General features: G+C 30.0%; 2 protein-coding genes across 2 annotated transcripts; both read left to right on the forward strand.

Moving 5' to 3' along the window:
- Nucleotides 1–201: 201 nt before the first annotated feature.
- Nucleotides 202–2,039, forward strand: LOC131617403 (leghemoglobin Lb120-34-like). The gene is made up of 4 exons (XM_058888695.1): nucleotides 202–360; nucleotides 475–586; nucleotides 990–1,097; nucleotides 1,800–2,039. Exons 1-4 carry the CDS (start codon nucleotides 269–271, stop codon nucleotides 1,926–1,928), a joined length of 441 nt encoding a protein of 146 aa, XP_058744678.1. The 5' UTR covers nucleotides 202–268; the 3' UTR covers nucleotides 1,929–2,039.
- Nucleotides 2,040–9,804: 7,765 nt separating this feature from the next.
- On the forward strand, nucleotides 9,805–11,636 carry LOC131617404 (leghemoglobin Lb120-34-like). Its single transcript, XM_058888696.1, has 4 exons — nucleotides 9,805–9,963; nucleotides 10,078–10,189; nucleotides 10,595–10,702; nucleotides 11,407–11,636. Exons 1-4 carry the CDS (start codon nucleotides 9,872–9,874, stop codon nucleotides 11,533–11,535), a joined length of 441 nt encoding a protein of 146 aa, XP_058744679.1. The 5' UTR covers nucleotides 9,805–9,871; the 3' UTR covers nucleotides 11,536–11,636.
- The last annotated feature ends 876 nt before the right edge of the window (nucleotides 11,637–12,512 follow it).

Genomic DNA, 12,512 nt, shown 5'->3' on the forward strand with positions numbered 1-12,512 from the left:
TAATATTTAAATTTATTTTGTATTTTTATAATATTTTAGTGAAAATAAATGGAATATTAAGTTTTGTAAAAGATTCTTGTCTCTTTAATAATGTCAATGGACATATCCACAAGCCAATAGATAATTTAAAAACAATCACCATAAATCAACTATATTTCTCTGCACCTAAAGGTTTTCTATATAACCAAGTATTGAATGTATTATTATTACACTACCAACACAAATAACAAAAGGAAAAACAAAGGAGAAGAAGAAGAATCAGTGAAATATGGGTTTCACTGAGAAGCAAGAAGCTTTAGTTAATAGTTCATGGGAATTATTTAAACAAAATCCTGGTTATAGTGTTTTGTTCTACACCATGTAAGCTTTATATCATTTGAGTGTTTGTGGCTTGTATTCTTTGTTTTTGTTTTTTGTTTTAAAAGAAGTGGTGTAAGCTAACAAGAATAATTTTTGTTGATTTAATCAAAATAGTATATTGAAAAAAGCACCCGCAGCAAAAGGAATGTTCTCATTTCTTAAGGATTCGGTTGGAGTAGTGGATAATCCTAAACTTCAAGCCCATGCTGAAAAAGTTTTTGGAATGGTGAGTGTAATTCATCTACAATTAAATTTTGTTTCTTTTTTAGTTCGATCTTAAAATACGCAACTGCTAAATATTATTTTAAATAACAATCATTATATACCAAATGTTTCATTCCACTTTAGATGTAATATTTAATAAAATTACAAAATTTTGATCGTCCATGTTCATGTCATGTAAATTAGATTTACAATGAATATCTAAAGTTATATCATACTCTTTATTTTAATTTAAATTTTACCCATATGATCTTACATATAGCCAATAATTTATACCATATTCAAAAGTTAATGTGACCAAAGAAGGTCTTTCAAGCATGATACTTCTTTGACTGTGTTATCTTGTGAAACTATAACTTAAATTGGATGAAATAAATCTTAAGATATTTATACCTCTTAAATTACAGGTCCATGACTCAGCTGTTCAACTTCGAGCATCAGGAGAAGTCGTCTTAGGAGATGCAACATTAGGTGCCATTCACATTCAGAAGGGAGTTGTTGATCCTCATTTTGTGGTACGTAATATAATTAAAAAAAATTAATGGATGCATTCTTAAATTTGTATTGACGTCACTTATTCTCAGATTCAATAACACATCAATATATAATTATCTAAAATTAACTTTAAATGATAAAATTATGTCATATAAATATAAATATAATTGGGCTCATGTATATTGGGTAGTTAGTAAGGTGAGAAAGTAATAGTTGATATTGTAACCAGCCATAATTTATTATGATTGTGTATATACTACCAATCATTGATTTATTATTAACAATTGATATCACTCCTTTTTTTTATCATATTGCTATCTATCGCTTTACTCTGTAAAGTGATTTGTTAATTTTAAAAGAGCATTCTCCATTAAAATAAACTCACTGGATGTAGCTAAAAACATTACAAAAGAATTATGGATTATTGCTATGAAGTTGTTTTATTTTCACTTCCTATTGTTTATTCCATTATGAAAATATCATTAAGATTAAAAATGAGTATTTTTTTTAAAACAAACATTAATAATTAAAAATATATTTATTTCCAATAAAATAATATATTTCATTTTATACATTATTATGTCAAGTTAACTAATAAGGAGGCAAAGAAAGGAAAATAATATTTTAAGAATATTAATAATTATATATTTCTATTTTGCAACACACCTATTTCCAAATTTCTAAAACGCTAACCTAAATTTAATGCTTTTGGTGCCTTGCAGGTGGTTAAAGAAGCTTTGCTAGAAACCCTGAAAGAAGCATCAGGAGAAAAATGGAGCGAAGAATTGAGTACTGCTTGGGAAGTGGCCTATGATGGATTAGCATCTGCAATTAAGAAGGCGATGAGTTAATCTTGTGATGATTTATATTTATAAATAAATTTAATAAATAAGACGTGTATTACTAAATCTTGTTAATCAAGTTTATATCATAAATATTGTTGAAACTACAACATTAGAATCTCTGTGGCATATTAGTTGTGATTAATTTTTTTGTTTGTTATTGTACTTCTGATGCTTTTAGGGTTAATGATCCAGTCTAGAATATTTTAGATTAGTTTTGGAACATTTTTTAAAGAAAAAGAATAACGTGTTTCTCACAATCTTGTGTTATTTCTCACTGTGAGAGCATATGCTCATAATGCGAGCTAGTTGATTTGGGAACTAAATATTATTTCAAATTTTTTAACCCGAAACATGTTTGTGAAACCATGTTTAAAGACTCGCATATTGTGACATGAATTGAAAAGTATTGGGAAAACCCAAGTCCCACATTGGTTAAAGATACTATTTGGGATGCAGAGGTAGAAGTTACAGACTTGTCAATAGATTTATCTAGATTATCATCTAACTTGGGGTGATTTGATGTAAATGACTCATCAAACTTGTGCTAGCAATCAACCATTATGTAACCATATTCTCAACATAGCTGACATGCAGATCTTGTCACAGGTGAGAAGTGACCTCTACCACACCCACGACCTCAAGACATATAACCTTGACTTCTAGTCTGCACCATATTATCACACACATCAATTGTTTGATCGTTTGTGAGCACTATATTAGTAGTTGTTATAGCAAGTTCCTACTTCAACTTGTAAAGCCATGTTTCTTGGACATAGAGTAGAGCCTCTACATCATACAATGTTACTTATGATGGTTTTAGGGTTAACGATTGAGTCTAAAAAAATTTATATTAGTTTTGGAACATTTTTAAATGAGAAGGATTAATGTGATAATCACAATCATGTGTCGTTTCTCATCGTGAGAGCATCTACTCATATTGCGATCTAGTTGATTTGGGAACTAAATATTATTCCAAAATTTTAAACCCAACATATTTTTAGGAAACCATGTTGAAAGTCTCACATATTGTAATGTAACTATCAAAATGAAAGTTTAAATTTGTGGCATATTTAAAGTCTGATTAGAAGTTTGGTTCGTTTTCAAATCCTTTTTACATAAGTTTTGAGAGAAATATTAGAAACCCAGAATTCTCTTAATCAAAGAATAACATCCTTCAACTCTTTTTAGTCCCTTTTTAAAATCATCTATTTTTCGCACAAAGAAAAATTCTATCAATATGAATTTCCATTTGATCCCAATCCCATGATTATTTCTTTAAGGTATTTTTTTTAAGATTTCAACTCTATATGTTTGTTCCTAAGATTACATAAATTGAAAGGTGGGAAATCAAGCAAGAAAGCAATAATTCATTATGTTAAGTATAATTATTCTATAACCAAGATAGTGAGTGTAAATTTTTAGTTGAGTCATGTGTATAACCCAGGTAGTGAGTGAAATTCATTAGGTGTAGTATAATTCTTCTATAACCAAGCATCTTTTAATATAAAGAAGAAATTATATACATAGGAAATCACAATCGAGAACACTAACCTATTTATCAATAAATCTCTACTAAAATGAAATTTAACAAACATAGTATTGAAAAGTAAGTAGAAAGAAATATAAGAATGACACCATAATTTATACTGGTTTAACCCTTTCATCTTTCCTTAGGTCCTATTCTAGTCTTGGTGGTAAAACCATAAGAAATGTATTCCACTATGATTCTTTAGGTTGTAAATAAGCTTTGTTACAATACTTTTTTTACAAAAATTCTCTAAGACCACAACTTCAGTCAATATTGAACTTGGATGTTCTTAACCACCCAGTCTCTTAGATCTTGAATCCTCACTTCTTTCCTTTAGATTTTAGATACACATATTGTATAATTTACCAAAATCTAGTTTTGACTAAGAAGGTCCTTCAAAATCCTTTAGAATTTTCTTTGAAGAAATTTCACGTACTTAGGAGGAGAAGAACCTTTCTAATTTTTCTTTGGGATTATTTAAAATTCTCTTTGAAGAAACTTTCCATATTTAGGAGGAGAAAAATATATTTTTTGTTGAGTTTTAATTCTAAATAATTCTATCAAGTATTTTGAATTATTCTATCATTTTTTACAACAAGTTATATTACCAAAACTCTTAATTATGACACCAATTATGATTTTTAAGGAACACTTACCTTCACTCGATAAGTAACATCTTTTTCAAGCAACTTTTTTTTTTGCTTTAAGTTATCTAAAAAAACTGAAACTTATATTTTCAACATTATTGAAGAATTTGAATGTTACTCATAATTTACCTATTTTACCTTGATGATTTGGCATGAAATTGTGTTTTGGTGTGAGGCTTACATAAAATAAGGCATTGTATGTACGGTTTCTGACATTGTCAATTTATGTTTGAAATTTCCTTTCTTTCTAACTTTAATAGATATTGAATTTATTCATTGAACACATTCCAAAGTTGATCCTTTAAAGATAATAAAATTCAATAGGTAGGAATCAACAAAAGGAATATTATGGACCAAATTCACTTAGAAAAAGAGTTTTGATAGTTTTCAAGTTGTTTAAAGAGGGGTTTGAAGTTGTATACAGGAACACTTATTTAAAATGTTTAGGTGGATTATTCTTTTTTTAAAATTCTAGTCTTTACACAACAGTTTAACTGTTGCTTAAAGTGAATGGCAAATAATATAAAACCGTTGCCTAAAACATATTTTGCAAAAAGTACTTCCTCTCTGTTGGCCAATAGCTTTAGGTAACGCTTTATAACCGTTGTCTAAAGTCTATTTTAAAAAATTAAATCAGCGGAACACTTTAAATAAGTGTTCTGGTATGCAACTTCAAACCCCACTTTAATCACCTTTAAAACTACCAGAACACTTTAACTAAGTGTTTCGGTATGCAACTTGAAAATTTTGACTACCGAAACTCTTTATCCAAGTGTTCTGGTAAATTAGAAGTAATTTTTTTTACCGAAATACTTTGAAAAAACATTCCGGTTTATATATTTTTGGGTGCTCCTGAAGCTTTTCTGAAATATGAGGAAAAAGTGAAATTTTTTAAAATATGAACTACTTATACAAGGGTATTTCGGTTCAATTTTTGTGTATGTAGGGGTATGGGTATAGTTGTAGGGGTACAAATTTTTTAGTTTTTTTAGGGTTTTATTTTCAAATTTCTATCGTTTAGGCTTAAGTGGATTTAATGAGCCCAACAAATTCCCTTTGTTACCTCCTGCACGCAGCCAAATCTCCCCCTCCTGGGACTGATAGCTGATTTGAGCTTAGTCTTAAAGCCCAACGAATTGTCTATTCACATCCTACTTTGACCAAGCGCACCCCCTATTGTGTTCATAATTTTTGTCTTGGGCACAACAACTTGGAGCTCATCGTGACTTTCTCCTTATCATATCTCCCTTTATATTGTTTTGAGAATTTTGATTTTATTTGTTTTATTTTTTTTTGTTCGGTAATTATTTTCTAATACAAAAGATACAAAAATATATTTTTAGAATTTGATTATTTATACATTAAAAATACAAAAAAAATTTATATTATCTTATTTAATACTTTGTTTTAATTTTAATTTCTCTTTAGAATTTAATGTTTTCTTAGACTTCTTTTCTAAGTTTCTTGATTAATATTTGTTGGTATTTTTTGTTATTTTCCATACATTATTTTATATTCAAACTACCCGTTTGTGTTGATTAAGAAGTACTATCTTTTTGGACTTGGGATATTTCGTGGACATTTACAAATTTTGTTTAATTTTTGTACATTTATCGTTTTGCTTCCATTTGAGATTTGTAATAATTGTATGAAGTATTTCATTCTCCATTCGGTAAAATTGTAATCCCCATCTCCGAGGCCTTGTAATAATTTTTACCACTTTCCTTTACTACTTTCTTTTATTATTATTGTGCATTTCATGTTCAACCGTTTCAAAATAACCAATACCCGATTTTGAGCCCCATTTTCCATCATAAGCCGATCACACTTCACGCATCGCAATTAATCGTACTTACACAAGCACACTTGCACACATTCATAGCTTGATCCTGAGCTTTCTTACAATAGACACCTACTCGATTAATCGTTCTGGTTGGTCGTTTAGGAGGCTAGTCTTTGGCTAGTACACTTACACTTTTAAATCAATTATTTCAGGTTTAATATTTTATGCTTGTTTGCATGAATATATTTTGTATGGACTTATACTCTTTCTATCCCTATTTGGCAAGTTGTTTCCCCCATTCCCGAAGCCTTGTAATAATTTTGTCACTTCCTTTACTTTTTTATCTTTATTTGTTTGCTTGCTTTTATGCTTGAATAAACTGTGAACCCTCGCATTCTTGGTCCATATACCAAGCCCTAACCTACTCTTTGTAAGGCGATTGCCTTATGCATCGCCATTGACCTTGTTTTTCAAACTTTAAACTCTTTTGTGCATTTGCACTATTTTTCCTTTAAACCCTTTTCAAACTTTAAACTCTTTTGTGCACATACACTCTTTTTCTTTGAAAACCTTTATTGAAAACAAATTCTCATGTCTCCTTTTGAGCAGAACTACAAATGCTCTGACTTCTCCATTGCACTAAGAAGGTATGTAGGCACAAGATGCGATGTCTTGCCGAGCACATTTAAAAAATAACAAAAACATGTCTTTTTTCATATCTTTATTATTTTGCAAACAAAACCACTTTAACGTTTAAAACACAAATTTTCAAAAGGTTTCTATGGAGTACAACAGATGTGAGGGGTGCTAATACCTTCCCATTGCATAACCAACCCTCTTATCCATATTTCTCTTTGTGGGTTTTATCGATATTTTCCTCTTTCCTCTTTTGGAAACAATAAAGTTTGGTGGTTATTCTTGCTTGTGTGAGTTAAGTTAATCAATAACTTAATCTCAAAAAATTTCTGCCACTATAAACTGCATTAGAGGGGTCAAAGAATCTCAACATTACAACTTTAGAAGAACTTATAAGTTCTTTAAGAAATCATGAAATAGAGCTTGAGGAAGATGAGCCTCTAAAGAAAATAAAATTTGTTGCTTTGAAATCCCAAAGCAAGTCTGAAAAGAATAAAGCTTTTCAAGCTGAAAAAAGATTATGATGATGAAGATGAAGTGTCTCTACTATCCAAAAGAATTAACCAACTCTAGGAGCAAAGAAATAAGAAGTTCAAAGGAAAAAAACCAGATGGGCATTCTGAGTCAGCATTCGAGTAGAAGAAATTTGGAGCTGGAAGAGAGGTTATTTGCTTCAAATGCAAATAGCCTGGCCATTTCAAGAACGAGTGTCCCAAATTCAACAAAGAAAGTTCAAAGAAGAAAAAATTCAAAGATAAGAAGAAAAGTTTGATGGCAACGTGGGATGACTCTGACTCTTAAGATAATGAATTTGAAGAAATGCAAGCAAACATGGCATTGATGGAAAAGGAAGAAGCAAATAACTCTGAGTCAGAACAAGAATCGGAACATGAAGAAGTATTTTCTATTTAATCTCGTTCTGAATTTGAAACTTCCTTAGCTTAGATTCTTGAAAAGAATCAGAATCTTCAGAGGATATGCAAGTCTTTAAAAAAGATTCATGTAACTTATTCTAAAGTACATAGTGAGCTGATGAAAGAAATCATAACTTTAAAAGAAAAAATTAATTGCTTTGACAATGAAAATTCTGCTCTCAAAATCAAGAGTGATCTTTTACAGAAAGAAATTCTCATTAATGCTTCTATGAATTCAGAATGTGCTTCAAAGAAGTATGAGACTTCTTTTAAAAAAATTCTAGAAAAAAACATAGATAGAATCCTTAGTAGCCAAGTCAAAACACCAGTCGTGGTAACTGGACTCTGAATGCTCACGACACATAACAGGAAGAAGGCATATGTTCAAAATTCGAGAGAGTCTGTTGGTTTTAGAGGAAATCAAAAAGGAAAAATCATTGGCTCTGAAACTATTGGTAATGGTTATATATCATCTATCTCCAATGTTCTGTTAGTTTAAGGATTAATGCATAATCTCTTCTCCATAAGTCAATTAAGTGACAATGGTTATGATATAATCTTCAATAAAGAGTCATGTAAAGTAGTTAGTCAAAAGGATGGATCTGAACAAACAACTTTGAACTCTGGACACCAAACACACTCTGAACCAATGATGACTACAAGATGTGTTTACAAGTAAATCTGCATCTGAAAGCATCAAGTTAAATCATGAAAGGATCTTATCCAGAATGACTCGGAATCAAGACTCTCAAGTCTCACCATTCTGTAAGTTATGAAGACATTCTGATCAAGCTTAAACATATTTTATAAGAAGCCTTTGACTCAAGAAGTTAACTAAAGAGAGAGAGTGTGTGACTTTGAATTCTAATAAACCTTCAACAACTTATATTCACAAATCTTTGACTCAAGATGTCATCAATGAAGGAAGATAGTATGGAAATACTATAACATTACAAAATCATTATCCTTTACGCTACTCTGCAAAAAGGACAATGCATCAGTACCAACTTTTTCAATATGTCTCATGATCATTCCTCTCACTGTTGCTGGCGCCACTTTACTATTGTTCATCAAACATCTTCTTGCAGTTATAATTTTTGAAATTCCAACTTCACACTCCAAAGGATATATTCATCATCTATATAAAGGAGATATTGAAGCACTGGAAAAAAAGAACCACAACGTACATATACAAAGAGAAGAAAAATCAAGAGAGAATCACTGAGAACATAAAGTTGAGAAACTACACAAAGAATAAAGTCGTCGTTATCTTGAAAGCTTTATAACATTCATTCTTTGTAAATATTGTTGTATTGAAATTGTGTGCATTAATTTTTTAAGAAGCATTTTGTAAACATTAGCCCTTGTAATTTTAACTAGTTGGTTAAATTCCTCGAGTGACTAAGGGTTTAGTCAGAATACTTGAGAAGTCATTGACATGTTGTCTTTGAGTTGATTTCCTTGAGGGACTAAGATATAGTTAGAATCTTTGAGAATACATTGATGGGTAATTTTTATGGGTGTAATCAAAATTTTTGATTAGTGGATTACGTCCTTGTTGATAAGGCGAAATCACCTTGGTGGATGGACTGGAGGTAGCCTAATTATCAATGAACCAGGATAAAATAATTGTGTTCTTTATAATAGTTAGCTTTATGCTCTTTGTCTTTGGGTTAAAAAAAAGTTTATATATAGAAACCCAATTCAAACCCCCTATTGTTAGTGTTTCTTTGAACATTCAAGTTTGTCCATCTTGTTGCCATCCAAATCACGCGTCTTCTTCCAATGGGGGAGGAAGTATAATTTTCCTCCCTAAATTAGACGAAGATATAATTCTAAATCAGCGGACCATTTTGACTCTCACATGAAATAATGAAATTCCAACAATACTTTTCTTCATGACAAATTTTCTAAGTGGTCATTGCTAATAAATTAATGACTTAGTTACTTAACTATTTTCTATAAACCTCAGTTGGTCTTACCTTGACTTGAAATGTCATATTATATTTGTAAATGAGTAAAATTCCTTCACTATTTAAATTACATTTTCACCCTTAACCTCATATTTACGAAATACATGAATCTTAATGATATTTTTAAGTTGTGATATTATATTAACTTTTTTCTTAGATTAATTACTAGTTACTTGGAATAAACGAAATAATATTTACAATAATGTTTAAATTTATTTTTTATTTTTATCATATTTTAGTGAAATTAAATGGAATATTAAGTTTTGTAAAAGATTCTTGTCTCTTTAATAATGTCAATGGACATATCCACGAGCCAATAGATAATTTATAAACAATTACCACAAATCAACTATATTTCTCTGCACTTAAAGGTTTTCTATATAACCAAGTATTGAATGTATTGTTATTACACTACCAACACAAATAACAAAAGGAAAATCAAAGGAGAAGAAGAAGAATAAGAGAAATATGGGTTTCACTGAGAAGCAAGAAGCTTTAGTTAATAGTTCATGGGAATTATTTAAACAAAATCCTGGTTATAGTGTTTTGTTCTACACCATGTAAGCTTTATATCATTTGAGTGTTTGTGGCTTGTATTCTTTGTTTTTGTTTTTTGTTTTAAAAGAAGTGGTGTAAGCTAACAAGAATAATTTTGGTTGATTTAATCAAAATAGTATATTGAAAAAAGCACCCGCAGCAAAAGGAATGTTCTCATTTCTTAAGGATTCGGCTGGAGTAGTGGATAGTCCTAAACTTCAAGCCCATGCTGAAAAAGTTTTTGGAATGGTGAGTGTAATTCATCTACAATTAAATTTTGTTTCATTTTTTAGTTCGACTCTTAAAATACGCAACTGCTAAATATTATTTTAAATAACAATCATTATATACCAAATGTTTCATTCCACTTTTGATGTAATATTTAATAAAATTACAAAATTTCAATCGTCCATGTTCATATCATGTAAATTAGATTTACAATGAATATCTAAAGTTATATCATACTCTTTATTTTAACTTAAATTTTACCCATATGATCTTACATATAGCCAATAATTTATACCATATTCAAAAGTTAATGTGACCAAAGAAGGTCTTTCAGGCATGATACTTCTTTAACTGTGTTATCTTGTGAAACTATAACTTAAATTGGATGAAATAAATCATAAGATATTTATACCTTTTAAATTACAGGTCCACGACTCAGCTGTTCAACTTCGAGCATCGGGAGAAGTCGTTTTAGGAGATGCAACATTGGGTGCCATTCACATTCAGAAGGGAGTTGTTGATCCTTATTTTGTGGTATGTAATATAATAAAAAAAAATTAATGGATGCATTCTTAAATTTGTATTGACGTCACTTATTCTCAAATTCCATAACACAACAATATATAATTATCTAAAATTAATTTTAAATGATAAAATTATGTCATATAAATATAAATATAATTGGGCTCATGTATATTGGGTAGTTAGTAAGGTGAGAAAATAATAGTTGATATTGTAACCAGCCATAATATATTATGATTGTGTATATACTACCAATCATTGATTTATTATTAACAATTGATATCACTCCCTTTTTTTAATCATATTGCTATCTATCTCTTTACTTTGTAAAGTGATTTGTTAATTTTAAAAGAGCATTCTCCATTAAAATAAACTCAATGGATGTAGCTACAAACATTACAAAAGAATTATGGATTATTGCTATGAAGTTGTTTTATTTTCACTTCCTATTGTTTATTCCATTTTGAAAATATCATTAAGATTAAAAATGAGTATTTTTTTTTTTAAAACAAACATTAATATTTAAAAATATATTTATTTCCAATAAAATAATATATTTCATTTTATACATTATTATGTCAAATGAACTAATAAGGAGGCAAAGAAAGGAAAATAATTTTAAGAATATTAATAATTATATATTTCTATTTTGCAACACACCTATTTCCAAATTTCTAAAACGCTAACCTAAATTTAATGCTTTTGGTGCCTTGCAGGTGGTTAAAGAAGCTTTGCTAGAAACCCTGAAAGAAGCATCAGGAGAAAAATGGAGCGAAGAATTGAGTACTGCTTGGGAAGTGGCCTATGATGGATTAGCATCTGCAATTAAGAAGGCGATGAGTTAATCTTGTGATGATTTATATTTATAAATAAATTTAATAAATAAGACGTGTATTACTAAATCTTGTTAATCAAGTTTATATAATAAATATTGTTGAAACTACAACATTAGAATCTCCGTGGCATATTAGTTGTGATTAATTTTTTGTTTGTTATTGTACTTCTGATGCTTTTAGGGTTAATGATCCAGTCTAGAATATTTTAGATTAGTTTTGGAACATTTTTTAAAGAAAAAGAATAACGTGTTTCTCAGAATCTTGTGTTATTTCTCACTGTGAGAGCATAGGCTCATAATGCGAGATAGTTGATTTGGGAACTAAATATTATTTCAAATTTTTTAACACAACACATGTTTGTGAAACCATGTTTAAAGACTCGCATATTGTGACATGAATTGAAAAGTATTGGGAAAACCCAAGTCCCACATTGGTTAAAGATATAGCCCACAGAGGATTTATATAGAGTGACACCCATCACCTTACAATTCGGTTTTTGTATGGATGCGTTAGGCCGAAACTCTATCATGGTATCACAAGCCTATCGATTCGGGACACCCAATATTTATATGCGAAATAAGCCCAATAGTGCTAAGCGCAAGGGGAGTAATCGAAAAACTAAGTCCTAAATATCAATAATTCGGGCCACCCACCATTTATATCCACGAACCAAGCCCAATGGTGTTGGGCGTGATGGGGTGTACTTGGAAAAACCCAAGTCCCACATTAGTTAAAGATAGAGCCCACAAAGGGTTTATATAGAGTGGCACCCCTCACCTTACAAGCCGATTTCGTAAGGATGAGTTAGGCCGAAAGAAACTATTTGGGATGCAGAGGTAGAAGTTACAGACTTGTCAATAGATTTATCTAGATTATCATCTAACTTGGGGTGATTTGATGCAAATGACTCATCAAACTTGTGCCAACAATCAACCATTATGTAACCATATTCTCAACATAGCTGACATGCAGATCTTGTCCCAGGT

Source organism: Vicia villosa, linkage group LG7, assembly GCF_029867415.1.
Source record: "Vicia villosa cultivar HV-30 ecotype Madison, WI linkage group LG7, Vvil1.0, whole genome shotgun sequence".
Lineage (NCBI taxonomy): Eukaryota > Viridiplantae > Streptophyta > Magnoliopsida > Fabales > Fabaceae > Vicia > Vicia villosa.

What these genes read in the sequence shown, in the direction of transcription:
- LOC131617403 (XM_058888695.1), top strand. Translation starts at nt 269, where the DNA reads ATGGGTTTCACTGAGAAGCAAGAAGCTTTAGTTAATAGTTCATGGGAA. An exon ending in AGTGTTTTGTTCTACACCAT is followed by an intron (nt 361 to 474) that starts GTAAGCTTTATA and finishes TAATCAAAATAG; the next exon opens with TATATTGAAAAAAGCACCCG. An exon ending in TTGTTGATCCTCATTTTGTG is followed by an intron (nt 1,098 to 1,799) that starts GTACGTAATATA and finishes GGTGCCTTGCAG; the next exon opens with GTGGTTAAAGAAGCTTTGCT.
- LOC131617404 (XM_058888696.1), top strand. Translation starts at nt 9,872, where the DNA reads ATGGGTTTCACTGAGAAGCAAGAAGCTTTAGTTAATAGTTCATGGGAA. An exon ending in AGTGTTTTGTTCTACACCAT is followed by an intron (nt 9,964 to 10,077) that starts GTAAGCTTTATA and finishes TAATCAAAATAG; the next exon opens with TATATTGAAAAAAGCACCCG. An exon ending in CTGAAAAAGTTTTTGGAATG is followed by an intron (nt 10,190 to 10,594) that starts GTGAGTGTAATT and finishes TTTAAATTACAG; the next exon opens with GTCCACGACTCAGCTGTTCA.